Source organism: Dysidea avara, chromosome 13 (genome assembly GCF_963678975.1).
Source record: "Dysidea avara chromosome 13, odDysAvar1.4, whole genome shotgun sequence".
Classification (NCBI taxonomy): Eukaryota; Metazoa; Porifera; class Demospongiae; order Dictyoceratida; family Dysideidae; genus Dysidea; species Dysidea avara.
In genome coordinates, this window is record NC_089284.1 from 1565155 (window position 1) to 1587735 (window position 22581).

At 36.6% G+C, this 22581-nt stretch overlaps 1 protein-coding gene across 2 annotated transcripts in view; it reads left to right on the forward strand.

The window, feature by feature from the left end:
• The window catches only part of LOC136242115 (solute carrier family 12 member 9-like), a 58047-nt gene that overhangs the window by 23514 nt on the left and 11952 nt on the right, over nucleotides 1-22581 (forward strand). For both annotated transcript variants that reach the window (XM_066033520.1, XM_066033521.1), the window contains 20 exons: nucleotides 266-367; nucleotides 1405-1545; nucleotides 1741-1785; nucleotides 1835-1920; nucleotides 4933-5089; nucleotides 5139-5210; nucleotides 5355-5443; nucleotides 6395-6457; nucleotides 7375-7443; nucleotides 10337-10513; nucleotides 10627-10669; nucleotides 11234-11335; nucleotides 11454-11503; nucleotides 11557-11604; nucleotides 12631-12671; nucleotides 12717-12766; nucleotides 12822-12857; nucleotides 12947-13051; nucleotides 15537-15607; nucleotides 16391-16459. In XM_066033520.1, the coding sequence (XP_065889592.1) occupies nucleotides 266-367; nucleotides 1405-1545; nucleotides 1741-1785; nucleotides 1835-1920; nucleotides 4933-5089; nucleotides 5139-5210; nucleotides 5355-5443; nucleotides 6395-6457; nucleotides 7375-7443; nucleotides 10337-10513; nucleotides 10627-10669; nucleotides 11234-11335; nucleotides 11454-11503; nucleotides 11557-11604; nucleotides 12631-12671; nucleotides 12717-12766; nucleotides 12822-12857; nucleotides 12947-13051; nucleotides 15537-15607; nucleotides 16391-16459 (1616 nt within the window). The remainder of the gene's footprint in view (nucleotides 1-265; nucleotides 368-1404; nucleotides 1546-1740; nucleotides 1786-1834; nucleotides 1921-4932; nucleotides 5090-5138; nucleotides 5211-5354; nucleotides 5444-6394; nucleotides 6458-7374; nucleotides 7444-10336; nucleotides 10514-10626; nucleotides 10670-11233; nucleotides 11336-11453; nucleotides 11504-11556; nucleotides 11605-12630; nucleotides 12672-12716; nucleotides 12767-12821; nucleotides 12858-12946; nucleotides 13052-15536; nucleotides 15608-16390; nucleotides 16460-22581) is intronic.

A 22581-nucleotide genomic window follows, 5' to 3' on the forward strand; every position in this document is an offset into this window, starting at 1 on the left:
GTTCCACTGATAACTAGTGAAACAATTGATGGTAGTTTTTACATACAGCATACAGTGGTACCCCCATTTTGGCATAGATTTGAACAGATGATGGTAGGTTGACAATGTAGCCCACACAGCTTTGTTATATACCATCATTCATACCTCTTGTTTCACTACTTTTTATCGTTGAAATTCTACTTCGATTTTAAATTCACTAGTTGAGGCAGTTTTACTTTAACTTCCTTTTGTTCTATTGCATTGTGTTTATAATTTTCTTCTGTAGCTGGAGCAAACATTTCAGGTGATCTGAAGAACCCTAGTGTAGCCATCCCTACTGGAACATTACTGGCTTGTGCCATTACATTTGTCATTTACGTGCTACTGTGTTAGTTTAGTGTGTTAATAGTCTGTGTTGTGTATGCTATGCTATGCATACTTTGTGTGCAGATTGTTGTGTTGTGTAGTTGTGTAAATACTCAGCCAAACCCGTGTAGTTTACAGCAATATCCAACTGCTATTCTGGCGGTAATCAGCCTGTGGAGACTTAATGCGTTGGTCTAACTGGTCAAGTAGTATGGTAGTACTGTTTAGTAGGGTTTCCCCCTAAAGTGACAGGCACTACTCAAACTGCCACATCAAAAACCATCATAGAAATAGCATACACAATGAAAATCACTAGTTTTACTCCACTCAACATCCAATAAACAAGGAAACACTTACAAGTAGCCGAGTATTGAATTTTAAAAGAATTGCTAAAACTTGACTTTTGGTTTGCCAGCTTGCCTGCCTGCTTGACCATAGTCACAAGGGTAGAGGCCAAACAAACAGTGCACAGCCACCACTATATAACACGACAACAAATTCATGGGTGAAATATGCCTTTTGTGGTTCTGATGAATGTCTGCCTTCTGCGCTTCGCCATTCCATTTATTTTCAGTTAGATGGTCATCACTTCATGCTAGGAAACGATACCAAGGTGTAAATTTTCTGTATCAACACTTTTCATATTTAGGCACATCCCTGGTAGTATATATCAGGTACCACCTAAACTGGACTATTAAATAATTGCAACGGGCCAAGCAATCTAGCTCCCTAGAAAGCAAACATACCCCTTATTTAATCTACTGCATAGCTGAGTAGCAAGACTGCTACATTTTTTGTGTACACAAGCATCATAACAACTTCATGGATAACACTGCTGATCATGTGCTTGACATGGTAAATCAAAAAATTCTCTTTATATCCAGACTAATACAGCCCTCAACTTTAGCTCATGCTGCATTCGACACATCTCCCTTATGCATACACATGCACAGCACTGTTTAAAACATAAAGAATAAATAACTAAATAAATATATTTGACTATATACACTTGCGTGAATAATTGAACATTTTTATTATAGTAAATTTTGTCTTTCACAGTCTCATTTGCAGCCAGCACCTGTTCACGGTCATTACTTGTCAACAACTACAACTTCTTGCAGTTGATCAATCTGAGGAAGGAGTTTATTACTATTGGAGTTTTTGCTGCTACACTTTCTGCTGCACTGAGTACTCTCATTGGTAAAGTGATATATGCAATGGATTATAACAATCAAGTACTGAGAGCCCTTAAGGTGCTCACGGGCTCCTGCTAGTACAATCACAGGTTTCTGCTAGTACATATCATGGTTACCTCCTAAGTTGTTTTTGTAACTCATAATAATAGCCATAATGCAGGTATTGTAAAACTTCGGATGCTACAAACTGTTTCCTTAGGTGCATCAAGGATATTGCAGGCGTTAGCAAAAGACAGACTGTTTGGTGAGCTACTGATCATCTGGAACTAAACTTAACTGTTACATGTTCGCAGGAGGTATCCTGCATATCTTTACCAAGACAGTTGGGAAGAACAAAGAGCCTTTATTTTCCGTATTGCTCTCATGGCTCTTTGTACAGGCAAGTCGTACTGTATGGATTGGTGAATGAATTGAAATACGGTTTTGTGCAATAAATTAATGACATGATTTAAATGGGATGTAAATAATTTTGTTAATGAAGTACAATAGGTGTGGTGTACGTAAGTTGTAGGATTTACCAAATGCAGTGGCTGAACAAATTAGACTGTTAAAACCTCTGACCAACTGTCTGGAGATTTCTGATGTGTTTGTGGGTGACATGTTTATCCACACATGGGAAGACATTTACTGTAAAGTACAGGTTTATGGACACTGCTGAAGGGCTCAAGAGAGCATGGCTGTATAATTTTTATCATGAAAAGTTGTTGTACATTTGTGAAACAAAACTATTATGAAAATTACATGAATAGGGATTGTTGAAAAAAAAGCTATGAAACAAGAAGGGATCATTGGGTGAAAACGTAATCACAAAATCCCTCTCTTTTACAAAATTGTAATTATGTAATACTCCATTCGTCCTTTTGAATTGAGGGATTTCTGCCCTAGTAACAAAGTTAGCAGGCTTACAAAAATTATTACACTTTTAAATTTCAATCCCACAAATGTTAATATAATACGTAGCATGATGTATCACAATGTAAAAATGTATCAATAACATTCTGTGGGATATTTTTTATTAGGTTGCACAAAAGGATTAGCTAAATACGTGCACTAGGTGCTCCCCAGAAAAACAAACACACAAATACAGAAGAAAAGGTCATTAGCCTGCACTTTTGAAAACCACAAGTTATCATTGCATGCTAGTCTATAAAACAAACAGGGTAAGTGTTTGCTAGTTCTTTCATCTATTTAGTGAGCACACCCAAGTGATGATATATACACTATATGTATATCACTGATACGAGATTCTCCCAAAAGCTGAGGGCTACAGGCCCTCATGTTTTAGGTATATATCAGCAAATCCCTTACAGCTACGGTACAATTACTTAATCTGTAACCCAACCTGGACTAATTAAATCACTTAAAGAGTTTGCAGTACATCCACCGATTTCATGTGTGTCTGGTACTTATTTTTCAAGGGTCAGTGAGACAAGAATTCAGCTAACAAAATATTTTCATTCAAATATGCAACCGGATGTGTGAAAAGGGATCTTCCACACACATCCAATTCTATGAACTCAGAAGACCACAACTTATGTGTTCAAGAAACATATTAGCCAGCAATTTTTAAGCAAGCTGTGTTGGTGCTCACTACTGACCAACTTTCAAGGCAAGAGCTTTTTTCAATCACAAAGTTGGTAAAGTAGATGTGTGTGGAAACCCTTTTCGCAAATCTGGTCACATATACGAACAGGTGGATTCTCGACACAGGTGGATTCTCAACACCATTATTCCTAAAATTAGACAATAGTATTCAAATAAGTGAATTTGTTCAGATAAGGTTCATTGATTTATATGCAGACTTATGTTCATTAGAGTATACACATACTGTAATAGAACACATACTAGTGACAAAATACTTAGTTTGGATTATCAGATAACTAAGGACCAGAAACCAAGGATGATATAGTGTATTTTATGTGTTTGTTGAACTTTGTTCCTTAATGACTATTGATAGCTAGGAAAAGCACTTGATTTATTTATATCTCTTATATAAACATTAAATGCTTTTGGCATTATTCTCGTTTAACCAGCCTTCAGCAGTTTTCAGTGCTACCTGCTCACTGTTATTTTGAATTCTCACATTTGCTCTGACTGTCTGGGTATTATGAATGGTGTTGTCCTTATTAATGACAAGTGCAAAGAAAAATTAAGATTTTTTAAGTTCAATTAAGTATCATAGAAAAAAGTAGGGAAACAAGCTTAAGGGAGGTCGCCTATACCTGCAAATATACCAGCGGACATTTTGTCCCTTTGACTGCATGACTGAATTAGGGATTAAATGTCTGCTAATATATCTGCAGGTGTGGGCGACCTCCCTTGTTTCCCTACTTTTCTGTGATCCCTAATCAAACTTAATATTCTTAATTTTTACTTATTTTGTAACATTATTATGACTGGTGAACCCTTGCATACCGCATCAAAAGAAAGGATTGAGCTAGAATTATCTGAATGTGTGCCCCAGCTATCAATTATTGTGACTTGAAAATGAAGTGGCCATTTTACTTTGTGTTCAGCCCATTATACAGCACTACAAATGAAGAACAGTAGGAGAAGTGCCTCGATCTGCAATCAGTCCAGTCACCACGAAATAGTACAGACAATTCACGTGCTCCAACTATCAATTATTGAAGTGGCCTATGATGTGGCCATTACGCTTCACTTTCAGCTATGTTCAGCCTGTTTGACAGTTTTACAAACAAAGAACAGTAGGAGAAGTGCCTCTGCAATCAATCCAGTCACCACAGAAAATATGGACTATTCTCATTTACAAACATAGAAAAAGCCATTGTACTACATGAATCGACACCTTAAAAAGAAGTGGGACACAAAGGGGGACAAAGGTAAGTCCATGATGTGTGCTTTGTATGTACTGCGGTAAGCCAAAAAGCATGTCTTGGGACAAAACAACGTCAAATGGTGAAAAACACAACAAGCCCATAGCCTTAGTCATTATCAAATAATGCTTGCCTGAAGGCATCAGGCAGTTAGTTATTAGAAAATTGTTTAATTTCGTAGCAATTTATTTTGTTGTACTGAAGGCACTTTTGGACTTGGTTATACCTAACCAATACTGTCAAGGCACCAGGATGGTATGAAGCTGGTTTTTGGGTGATATTTTTGGCCAGAAACACTCAAACCTCTGTGATCCCTAATGTACAGTACTGTATGATAAACTGTGACATTATCTAGTTTGTAATCCAGCTACTGTATAAGTCATTAAGTCTAAGTCCTTGAAACTAGGTTAGGTAATCCTAAGGCTGCAGCACATGTTGTTGTAGACCTTCAGTGCTGGTCACTGTAAAGTGTTAATAATAAAAAATAATAAAATAATTGTTTACTTTGAGTAGTTGCTGTGTATGTTTTTATCCCTCTATATTTTGTACTCTAGTGCATATTGTTGATTGGCAGTCTCAATACAATTGCTCCACTAGTAACAATGTTCTTTCTCCTATCTTATGGAGTTGTCAATCTTGCCTGCTTTGCTCTTAAACTAGCATCCGCTCCCAATTTTAGACCCACGTTTCATATGTATTCTCGTACCACTGGTGAGTGCATACTGCAGTAATCTATTTATTATCTATCTAATACATGTAGCTGCTGTTGGAACCCTTGGGTGTGTTGTACTAATGTTCTTTATTGATCCTCTTTATGCAGCAATTGCAATTTGTGAGTTATGTACTGTACACTGGAATTCCATGGTAGTAGTTTTGCAGAAAATTTTGATGTAGTTAACTTCCATTCATACAACATGTAAATTACCATGCTTGTATATATGACACGTGACATTATAATCAATTTTATTCATGCTAGCTCTGATGGTTGTCATCTTTGTATATTTGCTTTTTCGGGGTCCTGCTACACCATGGGGTGATGTGTCTCAGGGTCTGATATATTACCAGGTATGTACAGGTACATATGTGTGTGTGTTTGTTGTGTACCTTGATGTACTATATGTCCAGGCAACTACACTGTTCTTTCTCCACTATGTGTACCTTTACACTTACACTAATAATTTTATAATAATCAACCAGCCATATTTTACAGATTTATAGAATATGTACGTATATACACACATTAAGAGTACTGTATTTATCAGTTGCTTTTTATTACAAATTTTTAACAATGTTTTTCTACATATTGCATTGCACTATGACACACAAGAGTTCGTTACGTACACTTAGGTCAAACTGTTACTGCTGTGGTGATTCATACACTGTTACAGTCAGAGAGATAGAGATTCGTGTTACTGCTTTTGACCTATTGCAAGCTCTGTATTAAATTTCATATAAAGTATTGTTAATATTTGTACATAAATCTCGTGTTTATTTGTGATCTGTTTGTAAAACAGTTTTAAGGAACCAGTCATGCGATTGTTGACTGTAGGGACACTACTGTATGCCTTATACTATAACTCAAGAAACTGCATGTACTTATTATGATGATCAAATTAAGGGAAACATGAGGCTGGCTATGTAAATGGTTGCAACGCTGGTTTTATAAAAGGCTGGTTGTGTAAAAATTACATTGTGTATAACATTGAAACGGTTACATCCCTAGCTAAAGGTGTAACTAATGATAAGGAGCTGTTTTTGTTCCCTTTGTTTTCAAAGTTCCTCAAGTATTATAATAAATTGACTCTTAAAGCAACCAATGTGTCAATAATCTACAGGCTGTATTTAAAATATGGTGCAATAGGCATCAATATTTAGATGTACGCAATTTTATTGTAAGGCGTACAAAAATAAATAAGTGATACATAATTATTCATTTTTATTGAAAGTTTCTGTATATAATTTGTATTGTACTTGTGGTAATACTAATGCTAGAATTTGTTTTTACCTGGTGATTAGGTCCGCAAGTTTCTGTTGCGACTTGATGTGAGGAAGGATCATGTTAAATTTTGGCGTCCTCAAGTATGTGTTACATATAGGAAAGTGAAATATCCGTGCAAACAATATTAGTGACATTTGAGTCGTTTTGGATGCATAAAATATGTCGGAAATGATTATTATTATTTTAAGAATATTCTGAGTTGTAGCTAGTGTAAATAAAGTACCTTATCATCTATAATATGGTTTTTTTGAAAATTAATAAGTAGGATGTGTTAGTTTCAAGAGTTAAGTTGAATGCTTAATTTTGTCTGCAAACAGTAATGTAAATACAAGGCTCCTGATATACACCCCTGTACTATAAACAGACATGGGGCCAAGTACATGAGTACTTATACTTAAGTACACTTAAGTACAGATTTGAAAGTACTTGTACTTTACTTAAATACTTCCTTGATTTCCCCAGTGTACTTGTACTTATACTCAAGTACTTTGCTAAGTACTTGTATGTACTTGAGTACTTAAGTACTTGTAAGTACTGCAAACATTGTACGTAGTTTGTACACAGTCTGGCAAATAAGAACAATGTTGCTGCTAAAGTTAGTGCATTTTAAGTGTTTAAGAGAGTGAATAGTTGACAAAAACCTGAAAGTACCAACCCCACTAGGTACACTTACATACTACAATACACTGAATAAGTGTACATTTTGCTACAGCAAAATGTACTTGTACTTTACTTAAGTACTCTCTTGATTGTCGCCAGAGTACTTGTACTTATACTTGGAAAATTCAAAAGTACTTGTACTTTACTTAAGTACTTTCAAATGTACTTGGTCCCATGTCTGACTATAAACCACTTATCTATTCATTGTCATTTGCACTGAATATTCTAGTAGAATGCTCAATGACTCAATGAGTTTATACATCCAATAATTGTGGCTATGTAAACTATATCTTCCTTATTAATGTGTACAAGTGTCATTGTAGTTATGTCATCCCAGATTCTTTTACTGGTTGCAAATCCCAAGAGCTCCTACCCTCTTATTGATTTCACTAATGATTTGAAGAAGGTACAGTAAGTATGAACTTGTATGTGAAGTAATATATTAGGGATCATGGGGGTTTGCACTTCCTCACACAAAAAAAAATGTAATTATATATATATATATATATATATATAAATCAGCTTCACAATACGTTTATGGCACCTTAGCAGTATTGGTTAGGTATAAGCAAACCCCAAATTGCCTTCAGTACGACCTTCCAATAGATTTATTTAGTGAAATTTTCTACTGACTAATAATAAACTGCCTGCCTGATCCCTTCAGACAAGTACAACTCAACGGCTAAGGCTATCTATCCTCTATTTCTCTTTGCTAACAGATCAAGGTGTCGATTTACAGTATAGTGTTCCCTACATTTGAATAAAAATTCTTTGTATTTTCCATAGTAACTGGATTGATTGCAGAGGTGTTTTTCGTACTGTTCTTCACTGTTATTTACACTGTGTAATGGGCTGAACATAGCTGAAAACAAAGCATAATTGCCACTACACTTTTCAGTAACTGAGGTTGGGGCATGCATTTACTTGCTGTTTAGACGAAAATATCTTTACTCTGACTAATTTAGTCAATAAAAAGTGGTGGTCACCTACACCTGAAAGACTTTTAATCCAAGGAAGGGTTAAAAGTATATCTGCAGGTGTAGGTGACCTCCTACGTTTTATTAAACAGTAGGGTAGTTTACTCACCCCAAAAGTGACGTGCACTGCCTAAAAAATGCTACCTTTAAAATCATCCTATAGTATGTACAAGTTGAGCTGGATCCTGAAAAACAGCTAAAAATAAAAAAAGTGGGTTTTTCTCAAGGAAATTAACATTTCAGCCAACCAGGTGATTAGTGGTGATGACAAAATGTCAACAACAGACATGTGTGGTTTGGCTGCAATACAAGTTTGGGAAAGTGTTGTAATTGACACTGCGCTTTCATGGCTTCCCCATAGGAATTGTATGGCGGAAATTTTTATTGGCCGTAAATATTGTGTCAGGGATTTGAACGAAATGATTTTGAAATATCTTTAGTGGGTCAAGCAGTGCTACAAATATGCCAAATTTCAAGATCGTATGAAATTCCATCCGAGAGTTATTAAATGTTTTTGAGGATCCAGCTCAACGCATACATACTATGGAGACATTATGTGACAAAAATCACCTTTACAGAATAGTAGTAGTCCATCTAACATCAAATATATACAGCATTAAATACAGAAAAAGCTGGGGTATATTGTAGAATTTTATAAAAATCATCAAAACTTAAATTTTATCTGCCATCCATCCTGCCTGCCCTAGTGGGATGTGCGTTTTGGGGTTCTGGTGAGTGTATACCCTTTGCCCCTTGTCTTTCATCTTAAATCAGGCTGGTCATCATCTTCTTCATACAATGAAACCATATCAATGCATTAATTCTTCATATCTACACTTTCCTTGTGCAGCATATCTAGATACCACAAAATTATTTAAGAGAGCTATACACTTGGTAGATACCTGTAACTTCACAATAGGTTTGAGATCACACCTATTAATATTAATGATCTTGGTTGAGTAATAACAGTGGGAGTTTGTAAAATGCAGATTACGGAATTGCGGAATAACGGAATAAGCAAAACTTATCTTTTGCAGATTGTACAAATAGTTAGATTCTCTATAGTAATTATACTTTATTTACCTTGTAACAGCTCTGTATGACACACCACGGCAATGGATAAACAGCAGCTGGGCGAGCATTAAAATGGGACGAGCACACAAACAATCACCTTAGAATGATCTACCTTAGCTAAACTTACTTACCTACATTCTTGATCGATCCTGAAGAGTTTTGAAATCCATTTAAAGACAACACAACCACTGGACTTACCTACTGAACTCCACTAACTCGATAGTGATACTCTAATAAATTCGGTCATATGCACATGAAGGGCAGTTAGTTTGACCTAAGAATACAACTAGGTCTTAGCATTTTGTAGCTATATCAACTAAGGAGTATAGTTTAGCGAAGATAGATCATTCTAGGATGATTGGTTGTGTGCTCATCCCATTTAATGTTCGCCCAGGTGCTGTTTATCCATCGACGTGGCGTACCATGCAAAGCTGTTACAAGGAAAATAAAGTATGATTATTATAGAGCATATAACTATTTGTACAATCTGCAAAAGATAAGTTTTGCTTATTCCGTTATTCCGTACTCCGCATTTTACAAACTCCCAATAACAATTGAGCCTCCTCTTAACTATCTATTTACTCAATCACAATGACCACACACCCTCATTATTTGTCTGGCTGTATTTGAAATGCTAACACAGTGAAAATATGAAATAGTGACACACCCTCTGGTAGGTGAAAGGGTGACTCGAGATACTCTAATACAGCAGTCACCCTAATAGAACAGTCACATGTGTGTAGTTGTATGCTATGGCAAAAAGCCAAACAAGCTGGTATATTAAAATGAAGTAGGATCCAAGCAATAAAAAGTAGTGAAGCAAGAGATATAAATGATGGTATTACAGCATATAGCTCTGTAAGAAATTAGGTTAGGTAATCCTAAGGCTGCAGCACATGTTGCTGTCAGACCTTCAGTGCTGGTCACTGTAAAGTGCTAATAATAATAAAATAATAATAAGAAAATCCCTACTTTGGCATTGGACAAAATAGTTGTTATAACATGCCAATGTAGGGATTTTCACACAGAGCTATGCTGTAATACCACCATTCATCTCTTGTTTCACTGCTTTTTATCGCTTGGATCCTTGCTTCATTTTAATTTTTAAATATGTTATTTCTATGTTTCCTAGTATTCCTAAGTTTAATGATATGCATGATTAGTTGTTGTAAAATAGCTTTGAGTACTGTATGTTAACACAACATACAACATTGATTAACATGTACACATATTATTTGAACTCCACAGGGAGGCCTATATATATTGGGCCATGTCATAGTAAAACCATTTGACCTAGAGGCCACAGAGATGCATCATCGTCAACTGCCAATTTGGCTGAACTTGGTTGATGTTGCTAAAGTGAAGGCTTTTGTGGAGCTGACAATTGCCTCCACTGTAAGACAGGGTGCTCAGAGTTTACTAACTGTAAGTATATTGAGTACACGTTCATATTTACATGTCATATATATGTGCTTGTAGGTTAGATAGTCTTGTATGATTTACTTGACATAGAATGTACTTGTATTGTTATACTATAGACCACTGGACTTGGCGGAATGAAGCCAAACACCCTAGCAATGGGTAAGTATTGTGTTGTATAGTATACCCTTGGTTATCCGACCCTCATTTATCCGTACCCTCATTTATCCAAAATTGGAAATGACTGTTCTATTAGAATATTTTGAGTTTAGGTGTATGTTCTATTAGAGTATTTCAATGGAGCTCTGTAAATGAATGTATGGGCTTCAGTTATCCAAACAATTCACTTATCTAAACACTTTTATCATTGCCTGAGAACAAAGGGGTTTGGATAACCGAGGGTCCACTGTACTGTAAATCTATGGAAAACATTATGGAAGCGCATCAGTGTAACTATTTGACTTCACAGGTAAGCCTACCTAGTCCAAAAATTATGTGTACAGTTCCTGCTTCATTCTTAAAGATAATGGGTAGCAATACCTAGTGTCAGTACAAGTACTAGAGGCATGATGTAAATCTAAACTTCTACACTGGTGTACTTTTGTTTTCGTCTGTCAGCTCTTTTTTCATGGTTTTGTTTAACTTGAGTTTTATAATGAAAATTTTTAGATGTACTTTTGTGTGTCGTGTTCCATTTTTGCCATCATGCCATATTCATGTATGCAGGATTCTACTGTAACACACTACCAGTGTCCAACTTAGATAGATGTTATGCGTCCATGATGAAAACACCTAAGATGTGGAGATACATCTTCAGAACTGGTGACTGTAAGCTGCACATGCTTTATTTGTAATCCTTGTAGTTATTGGCTTATTTTCATACATACATTCTCTGTAGTGTCTTGTAGCAAATTGTTAGGTTTAATTGTTTTGCTATTTTCTACAGTAGAGAAATTTCAGTTGGTATCTAATGGGCTTCCAGAGTTAAGAAATTCTGTAAGTTACTGATTCTGTTGTGTACTTATGAATAGAATGTTGCTACACTGCAGGCGGATAGTCAACCTCTAAGGCCAGAAGAATATGTACATATCATCAAGGTATTTTTAGCTATTACAGTGGTATACATAGAACTGTGGTGTTGGTCACTAGTAATAACCCTACTCAATAGCATAACCTGAAGGGTAACTCAACTCCTTTGCCAGGAGCAAAGGCTAGCTATGAGTGTGCGCCTGATTTACTGAAATACAGTATCTATGTTTGTCTGTATGCACCCATGTGAGCAAAATTGTTAATGGTAAAAGCAGCTTGCATGTAAAAAGCAAAAGGAAATCTGTATTAAACTTCCAAACAGGTGAACTTTGTGGTTTTTCCGGTGGTCTGAAATACAGGTGTGTTCAAACTTTGTGCATCACCTTCTCTTCAGGTTCTACAGGGATTTAAGAACTAAAAGCAACACTTTGTAGACTACCAGGAATAGCCTATCCCTTCAAGTTGAAAGGGGATGTGTCCCCTATGTATGCAAGCAAAAATGAAGAGTAGATTTTTTTTCAACTTCATGAAACCTTTAAAATTTGGGTGTGTGGACCCTATCACACCTTCCAGCCTGTTTTTAGCTGAGATTGGAGGTATAGTGTATGTACATGTTGACCTGAGTCATGGATGCAATTACACAAGTACTTGGAATTTGGCTCATTTGTAGTGCTGCTCGACCCACTAAGAATTTTTTCATTCAAATGTATGTCACTTTACCATATGCATTAAAAGTGTACTGTGCCGCTTTCCTGAATTTGTGATGGATCTAGACCACACATCTGCTCTTGGAACCTTTACCATCATCACTATTGATCTAGTTAGCTGAAATTGAGTAAAAACCTGCTTTCTTTTTTAGCTGTTTTCTCAGGAACAAGTATATACATACTATGGTAACCAGAGGTGGAACCTTTCCCTTATCCAAACTACCAGAAATATAACATGGATTAGGAGGACAAATATCGTTAAGCCAACTTAGTGACTAAGCAACACTTCCAACTACTGCCAATGAGTTACTTCTTCCATTTAAGCGTTATAATTAATGATTTGTGTAATTAATTTAATCTGTAAAACTTGTTTATTCTTCTCAATAGGATGCCATGGTGATGGGCAAAAATGTTTGCATTATGAGACAGTAAGTGTAAGAAGTGTGTACTGTGTCACTATTGTACTTGTGTAGTTTTGAGAACTTTGACAAAGCAGCTTCACTACAGGATCACCCTTACATTGGTATGCACTCCATCAGTTAAATTGTACTACCCTAAAGTGTTCCCCTATTACACAGATGTGTGGCCAATTAAAAGCAAGCCTGGTGACTCTGGTATGCCTAGTATTTAAAGTTAAACGATGTGCTGCATCTACAGAGTATCCATTTGTTCTTATTTTTATTTTTGTGTGTTGTTGTTCTAGTTCGTGACAATACATTCATGTTAGTACTTCAGTTGGCTACTATTCTACATATGGTACCAGAGTGGAAATCACATACCAAACTTCGTATATTCACCATCGTAGAAAGTAAGTTATATTAGTTGTTATTCTGTATGGTATGATATTGAATCAATCGTCACTGTATTCTAGCTTACTTTATGGAGTAAGTAGAATGCTAGGGAAACAGGAATGGAGAGTAGGAACTGGGTCGGGTCATCATGTTATCACTCTCCACTGCATCAATTGAAATACTCTAACAGAGCAGTCACTCTGACTAACTACTCTAATAGAGCAGTCACTCTGTGACGATAACATCGTAATAAAGCAGTCACTATGCTCCAATAGAATAGTCAAGGAATTGATCGACTAGACAACACAGCTAATTTGTCAATACTGAAAGCTAATTCCTTGAAGCCATATTCTAGTTAACTGAGAGCTTGTGTTTAGGTCTGGGAAGCTGTACCTGCAGCAAAGAAGTCACATGATGGAGTATGTAGCAATATACTTGTAAAGTTGGAGTAGTTCCATTGAAGATGCTATGAACAGTCACGGAAGGGATTTCTGCATTCCTCCAGTTTGTGACACTGGGAATTCAGCTACATTAGCTTTATTGACCCTTTTTTCATTACTGACCATTTAATGGTGCACCCCAGTGTTAGATAGGTGGCATTTACTATAATTCTTGTTAGTAGCTAACTCCATAATGGCAAAATGATTGGTAGACAATGTGCTTTGGACTCGGAAGGTGACATGACTTTGGATATGTGACTTTAATACATATGCACGCTATACACACCCTGTATATACATGCATACATACATGCATACATACAGATTGTACTTACATCTATGGTTGATATTTATAGTTGAAGCAGAGTAACACTGCATGCTTACATGTAGCTATTGATTAATTGTTGTTGCCTTACAAAATTTAGCCTACAAAGCTGCAAATTAAGGTTTGCATGAAGAAGTGGGATAACTGTGACATCTGAAAGACAGACACATAATTTAGTACTGTGTAGTAGGAATGATGAAGGTCTATACATTTCACATAGAATTATTGACCAGAAACCAGTCTTACAATACCTTTGTGTCTTGACAGTATTAGTTAGGCATAATTTCCTTCAGTGTAACCCAAAACTATTCCATTGAGTTGCTATGAAATTTTTAAAGAATGTAATTTTCTGTTGAATGACTGATTCAGACAAGTGTAACTCAATAATGGCTAAGGCAGTAAGGCTATGATGGGCTTGATTTTTTTCACTATTAGACATCACTTCCACCCAATGTGTGTGTGTGTTTTTTTTTTGCTTTTGTCTGCCATTTGTATCTCTTTTTTTGCTGATAATGCAAGGTGCCAACTTGTGTAGCACATTCATGGCTTTGTGTGTTGTTTATCATGTAAGAATAAATTGAAAGTCATTGATAATTCCCATACCATACCTCAAACAGACATCTTGGCTAGCTTCTCTTCCATGTAGAACTGTGTAAAAGGCAATACATAGTCAAAAATTGATCAAAATGATTGCTTTGCTTATTCGTAATTAGTATAGGAGTTTGCATTTTGTCGTACGATTGCTGATAGCCTCATATGTCTGGTGCTGTTCTTTCTTTCTTATGATGTGGTATGGTGTTTTAGAAGTTCACTAATGTTACAAAAAGTTACCAAGGAACTATTAGGGATCTTACAAACTACAGTAAATCACTACAATATAATTGCTTAGACAAGATCACCAAAAGTGCAAATTTAATCCCTACTTTAGTCATGCGCTAATTTTATGAGATAAAACAGTAATTGTGACCGGATTTCACATAACAAGGCTTCCACACACACAAAATCAAACTTCCTTTTTTACCAGAAATGGATTGCTGGCCTAATACACTATCATATTCCACACTGTACTTCCTTCAGGACTGGCAAGTCTGGTTTCTGTGGCAGCTTTCTTCCGACCCTGTCAAAGCCACGAGTGGAAGATTGGTGCCATTGAATGGCCATGGCTTTGTGATAATGGTGTGTAGTGAGCTGGGACTTCACAGAGAGCTCGCCAATAGTGTTCTCAGTCAATTTGGAGTGATTTGAGGGCCATGGAGAGCCCAAACTTGGCCTCTGGATTCCAATTGTCTTCTTGCTTCATTTTATACCCCTATATTAAGCCCACCCACCGCCCCCACCCTCCCACCCTATTACTACCACCTGTGATATTATTACCCACTCGAGAAAAGCTGCCCAAAACAGGGCTAATTTTGGGTATCAGAAATGTATACACCCACTCAGTGATAGCTAGTAAATAGATGCATACTTGGTGTAAATTGTGTTTGCACAGCTGTAGGCACTGGGAAGCTATTACACAATGATTACTTAAAATCGCCATATCTCCTAACGAAGCTTTGTGCGTCGAAGCCGGGTTTTGTCAAATTCAGTCACAATTAAAGATTGTTTTTGTTTATGATTCCTATACACCTTTGCACTTTTGTGGACTGGAAGTAAAATAACACAGTAGCCATGCATTTAGTACATATCTTGTATCAATTTTTTGTAATGTGCTTGTCTATTACCATACTGTCATTGATAGCTAATGCTGATAAAGAGAGAAAATATTTTGATGATATGCTCAAGGAGCTGAGAATACAAGCAAATTTTGAGGCATGTAGTTGTGCGGCATTTCTGTGTATGTTAATGAGAGTTCAAAGTAACAAATGAGTAGTTATGCATTCTCAAATGGAATCACACTATTTAGTAGTAAATGTGTTGTTGTTGTTGTTGTTGTTGTTGTTGTTGTTGTTTTTGTTTTTTTTTGGGGTGGGGAGCCTTAGCAAGCCCCATCGTATGAAAATAGCTGTGATGAATTCACATTGCTTGCTTGCTTGCTTGAATGTACTGTACGTTCATCTCCCTTATAAGAGATAAAGGCTATGAACATGTAGACCAAACATTACAGCCAATAATCTACCTAAGTGTAATAGTTATTTGGCTTTAATATGATTGCAAACTGTTTGCAGTTGAGAATATGTACTTTGTAGAATATCTATAAACTGTCAGTGCTGAATAAGTCATCACTATCCTTGCAAGTAAACATGCAATAAGACTAGATTGCTATGAAGTAGACTTACCCCTCCAATGCTATATATGTATTCACCTTGTATGTACTATGTTATTAACCAATATATAGGTCATACAAATTATTTTCTTTATTTTATTACTTATTGGTGCCTTTAAATTGTTGCTTACGCATTCTAAACACTATATATCTGGGATGTGCCCTCTATTTTATGATGACTATAATTCTGTTGTTCATCCTAGTAGAAAAGTCATTTCACGAAAAGGTACTGAACAGAAGGAATCTATATCTGAGTATGGGCCTATTGTGTGGTGTGTTTGTGTAATTATGGACTAGCCAATAATTGTGGTTTGTATTGCTATGTACAGATGGTGTCACCACTTGGAGGCGACAGTTTAACTGGCTATGGAACTGTTGGTAGTCAACCTGAAAGTCCGGTATAATACATGTCTTTAGTTAGTATCATAGTGTGTGACGTTTATCATTAAGGACTCCTCACCGCCAAATTTGTGGAGGCACCTATCTACTGCTTCTAAACCACTACAATGTACAAACATTACAATATAATCTGTATAACATCAGTTGCTATAGAGCAAGGAAATTTACGCAATGGTAAAAGCAGCGTTATAATAACTTTAAAGTGCAAAAACCAGCCAAAGTAAAAACACAAAATCTTGCAACTTAATAGACTAATAATAATGTGATAAACATTGATAGTGGTCATCTCCAAGTCTGTTTGAGCAAATGTGCATGTATGCATGCCACTTTGCACATTATTGTGGTAGAAGTTAATAGTAAGAATCCCTTCATAACAAAATTATGTCACCAAAAGCACTTTAACTGGAGGTGAAGTAATCAGAGACATTTTATGTGGAAAAAATTACCTTCAATAAAAGTAAAAGTCTAAGTAAAAAAAATACTTTGTGGAAATGCTAATATCGAATTTTACATAAAAAGCAATTTTTGTTGACCTGCTATTCTGTACATAGTCAAAGCACATCACACATTACAAACCTCCTATTAGTCAAACTCACTTATTGTATGAAACTTTTCACTCCTTGCTCTGTCATGTAACTTAAATGCATGCCTTTATAGACAGGTTTACTCTAACCCATGCTGTATGTATAGTGGTGGTTAGGTCATTCACTTTCTAACAAGTTTGATTCCTCAATGGTACAACTTTATTTTGTTAACTATTTCATGTACTTTTTTTTCTTATATCCTGGTCCTTTATCCATTTTTATGTTGTGCATATATATATATATACCACTTTAGCATGGGCGTTCAAAGGCACTGCTCAGTGTTTAACTCGCATATTTCCCAGGCAATATCATGGGAAAGCAGTTTGCCAATGACTTTGATACCCAGCCAGTTCAAAGAATCGATGCGCTTTGACTCATTATATTGAGCGACATAGAGCTTTGTATTGTGGGACTCGTTTTTGTAGTAGTTGCTAAGCTTAGCACATTTGTTAAGATAGGGTAGTTGGTTGTTACTAAAGGTTAATGAAGGCATAAACTAATTGTTTGGGCGATTGTGGATGCGTATTTCTACCCACCGCGTATCAGCCTTTTAACAGACCACGGAACAGCAAAGCTACTACTGCTACGTTGAAGTAGGTTAGTCACTTACAGTCCTAAGTACTTAACTTAATATAATAACTTACTTACTGTCCCAATAGCGAAGTTAGTTGGCTTAACTTAGTACAAAAATGATAACAATATAAACTCCATCCCCACAATTGCAAGTTTTCTAACATTGTGTGTTGAAGCATAGTAACGTATTAATGACGTTTTAATGTATGGAGAACGTTTTGATGGCTATTAGCCTACGCTATTAAAACCATGATCGATCTTCAGATGCTATTGTATAAAATAAACGGGATGAGTTCTCGTTAGTTCTTTCACCTATTAGGTGAGTGCGCCCCAAGTGATATATATCACTTATACCATGGCTGCTTGGGATTTTGCTGACATATACACCCACAGCCATGGTATAACTATTACGTATATATATATATATATATATATATATATATATCAGGGGCGTATCCAGACTTTTGAAAAAGGAGGGTCAAAATGAAATAGCACTACATTGTCTAGTTTGGTAAGGTGAGACCAAAAAAAATGTTACAGCCTGCTAACAATAGCTGCCCACCCCACCACCTATGCATTTATGACCGATAAAGTACACAAAAATCCTTACATAGTTTGCTTCACACTGCTCTAATACTGTGACTGTTTTATTAGGGTATCTCGATATTGGTATACTAAAATTTTTGGAGGTGGGAGGGAGTCAAGAGCCCCCTTGACCCCCTTGTATCTGCCACTGATGTATATATATACCACATCTGTGGTTGAGATCAAAAGCGCCGCGCTGTGGTATATAACTGATATACCACGGCAAACTGTGGTATATAGCTGATACACCTACGCTTACCATATATGGTATAACTTCACACATTCCGGGAAATCCTTATCTAAACGGTAAACAAGTCTCTAATAACAAGCACCTAAATCAACCAACAATTATTCACCTCAGGAGCTGGAACAAGTTTCAATGAACTCTTGTCTCCTTCGTGGATAACTCACTAATCGCGACTATGTGGGCGTGGCACCGTTAAAAGTGTAAAACATCTGATCCATCAAGAATTTCTATTGATTTCCATCTCCAGGAGGTGCTGTTTCACTATAACTTACTATCTAAAATCGTTTTCATCTACTGGGGTGTAGAATATAACAGTTATAACACGATTACTCGGGATATGACTAAATGTACCACTCTGCGTGGGCAGTTCAAAGGCACCGCCAGTGCTATAATTTGTATATTGCACTGCTGCAGACCGCAGCGAGTGCATTATAACTTATAACGCACTGGTTGCGGTTTTGTAGACCACAACGAGTGCATTATAAGTTATAATGCACCGACCGCAGTGCAATATACAGATATTGCACCGGCTGCGGTTTTCTGCAGCATAGCACAAGTGTCGGTGGCGAAGACCACTACGACACCTCACCTAATAGGTGGAAAGACACTACACAGATCACTCGAATTCTTTTATAGCCTGACATGTAAAGGTCGATTGTGGGCCATAACGTCACCAATACGTATAATGTTTACAAGCAGCCAATGGCAATCGAAAAAGCCAACGCGGGTGGCCACAACTCTAGTCTACATATATATAAACGTACTTATACACCTTACTAGTCTGGTGCCATCTTAGCCCAGATTAAACTATAGTCCACTTCGACAATGACTCAATAAAACAAATATATTCTAAATAATACTAACCTTTACGTTCGATTGTGGTAACCAGTTTTGTCATGCCACCAGATTCGAGTTTAGCCAGTGTGAATAGTAAGAATTAGACTAATATCATTTAGTAGTTAGGTTTTGTTTACTTAAACCGTCTATTTAGCTGCTTTTTTTTTGCTCGAGAGAATCACTATGGCGATTAGTCTGGTGCTTAGTCTATATGGCACGCTGGCATGCTGAGCACTACATGATGAGAGTGGAACAGCGAATGCAGGTTAGTGATATAACCCATAGCGTATAGCTTTCAATATCTCAGGTGGCTGCAGTACTGCAGGGGGAACGTCATCGCAACGTCAGGCTTGGTTACCCACAATCGATGTTAGAAACCTGGCCTTTATAAGTGTTACAGCTGTCTTGTGAGACTCTCCCCACCTATTAGGTGAATGGTACATAACAGTTATACAACGTGCACTCGTGCTCTGCCTGTATAAACGCACTTGCCTTCGGGCCTGACGGCCCTCAGGCTCGTGCGTTTATATCAGGCAGAGCACTCGTGGCCGTTGTATAACTATATAATATACGCACTCTCACTCAAGCGCTGCGCGCTCTCGAGATATACAGTAGCAGTGTATATCTCATTAACATTTTGAGTCAGTGAGATATGTGATATATATGCACTGGTTTTCCTTTGATCTGAGGTGTGAAAGTGGTACATTTTATAGTTATAACACGCTTACGAGGGATATGACTAAATATACGCACTCTCACTCGAGTGCGCAGCATATATATCACATATCACACTGACTCAAAATGTTAACGAGATATACACTGCTACTGTATATCTCGTTAAGGCAGTGCATATACACACTGCCTTAACGAGATATATGCACTTTAACTTGAGACATTGCACACCTAATAGGAGTGCACACTATATCCAGAAATCAGTGTTGGGCAAGTTACTTTGTAAAAGTAACTAGTTACATATTACATATTACTTGCAACTGAACTATTTAGTTACAGTTACATATTACCCATAAAATAAAGTAACTGTAATAATATTACATATTATATTACTTTGTGTCCACAGCCTTAAGCTGTCACGTGTGAAACTACCACCTTATCACGTGACATGATTGCGTTGTTGGACAATATGCAAATCTTGGTTATAAGTAAGAAGCTGGTGAATAAGCTTCATTCAGTAGGCCTCGTTACTTCGTTGTGGCTAGGCGTTACTCAGAGGATAACTAACGAGATCAGTAACTTCGTTACTTGTAGTAATAATATTATGTAATATTAGACTCGTTACAGTAACTATATTACTTAGGTAATGCTTTACATTTGTAAGTAAAGTAACTTGCATTATATTACCTGTTTTTATAGCGTATTTCGTTATATTACTTTGTTACCACAAAAGTAATAATATTACGTAATGCGTTACATAAGTAATGCGTTACTCCCAACACTGCCAGAAATCATCAGATTTCTTTGATGTTATACTGTTTTCCTCTTCTCTTATACTGTAATAAGGAATCAAGCAAGCTGTGATTGTGGGATTGAATTCTGCCAAACAACCTGTGATTGTGGGATTCAATTTTAATACATCAACATTGTTTTTTACTTTTGTAAATGTAGCAATTGAAGTAACATAATTAATACTAGTCTCTTAAAATTGCTATATTAGCAAAAAATAAAATCAAACTACTGTTTGATGTATTAAAATTGAATCCCACAATCACAGTTTGTTTGACAAAATTGAATCCCACAATCACAGCTTACTTGGTTCCCTATATAAGAGAAGGGTATAGAAACTAGAGATTCTGCCAATTAGGTGGATCTACATGCTTAAAGTAGAACATATGTGACCGTCTCAGCAAAAACCCGACTTGTTCGCACAAGGATGAGTATTGAGAAAAACAAAATTTAAAAATAATTCGTAAAATTACGCATGCTACAAAAAAAATTATGCAAGTTTTTATCGGGCCAGTACTCAAAGAAGGAAGAGTCAAATCGATTAAAACTATATACCATCTTATTCGCCTGTTCATGGAGAGTTCGAAAATCTTTGTTTCATTTCTCTAGCTCCAACGGTATGCGTGTCACGTGCGTTTGTTTACGATGCGGTAAACGTAAACAAGATTGTCATCGTTTCTTCTACCAAACCTCCTTCATATCCATATGCGCAAGTATCTACAGGAATAATACTATACCTTGGCTGATGTGCTGATCCATGGTGAATGTTTTAAGCCAGATTGCAACATTGTAGGCTAATCCAAATGGAAGTTATGGCTGCGAATGTAAGCGCCTGCAGTTTATTTTCAGTATAGTAGCTGTACAAATTGATTATCTTGCTCTTCATACTGTCTATCGCTATAATTCCAAAACTACACACTACAGAAGGCTGAAACTGTGGTGGTCCATTCCTTGGACACTGCTGATATTGCTGAGTGGATAAAAAAATTTTTTTTAATTGTGCGAACAAGTCGGGTTTTTGCTGAGATGGTTACATATTAGTTATACCACGGGCACTTGCACTTGGGCCTGTGGCCCTTGTGCTTGTGCGTATATATCAGGCAAAGCACTCGTGCCTGTGGTATAACTATTACATACAAAGTATAACATGGTTACAAGGGATATAGCAAAAATATGCACAAGGGCCCGACTGCATATATTTTTGTCACATCCCGAGTATTGTGTTATAACTGTTATACTCTACATCCCAGTAGATGAAATGATTGTGAAACAGCACCTGTTGAAGATTGAAATCAGTAGAAATCCATGGATCAGACATTTTAGACTCTTCAGTGGTGCCATGCCAATCTACTCGCAATTAGTAAAGAGACAAGAGTTCATCGAAAATCCTTCTACGGGCTCAGGTGAATAATTCTTGGTTGATTTAGGTGCTTGTTATTAAAGATTTGTTTACCATTTATATAAGGATTTCGAATTTGTGAAGTTGCACCATATATGGTAAGCATAGCCACAAAGCTTGGTATATCACTTATATCAAGAGTTAATAATAAGAGAGGAGAGTGTCTAACGCTGTATAGTCCTGTAATAGATGATTGCGCAGAAGTTAAACGGCTTCTTTTCCGTGTAACGTATAAGCTTCTAGTATTTGTTCGTTTCGTTACCGCAATTAGTTTAGCCGCACTGTGATGAATCCTCGAGAATATTCGAAGACTGAACCAAAGACTGAGCAGGTACGTACAGGGAACAGTGCTCCTTCAATTGAAGAATGCTCAGAGGTAGGGTAACATGGCGACGCAATGAAAATCTGAAGCGATACTCCGTCTAGTTTCAGTTC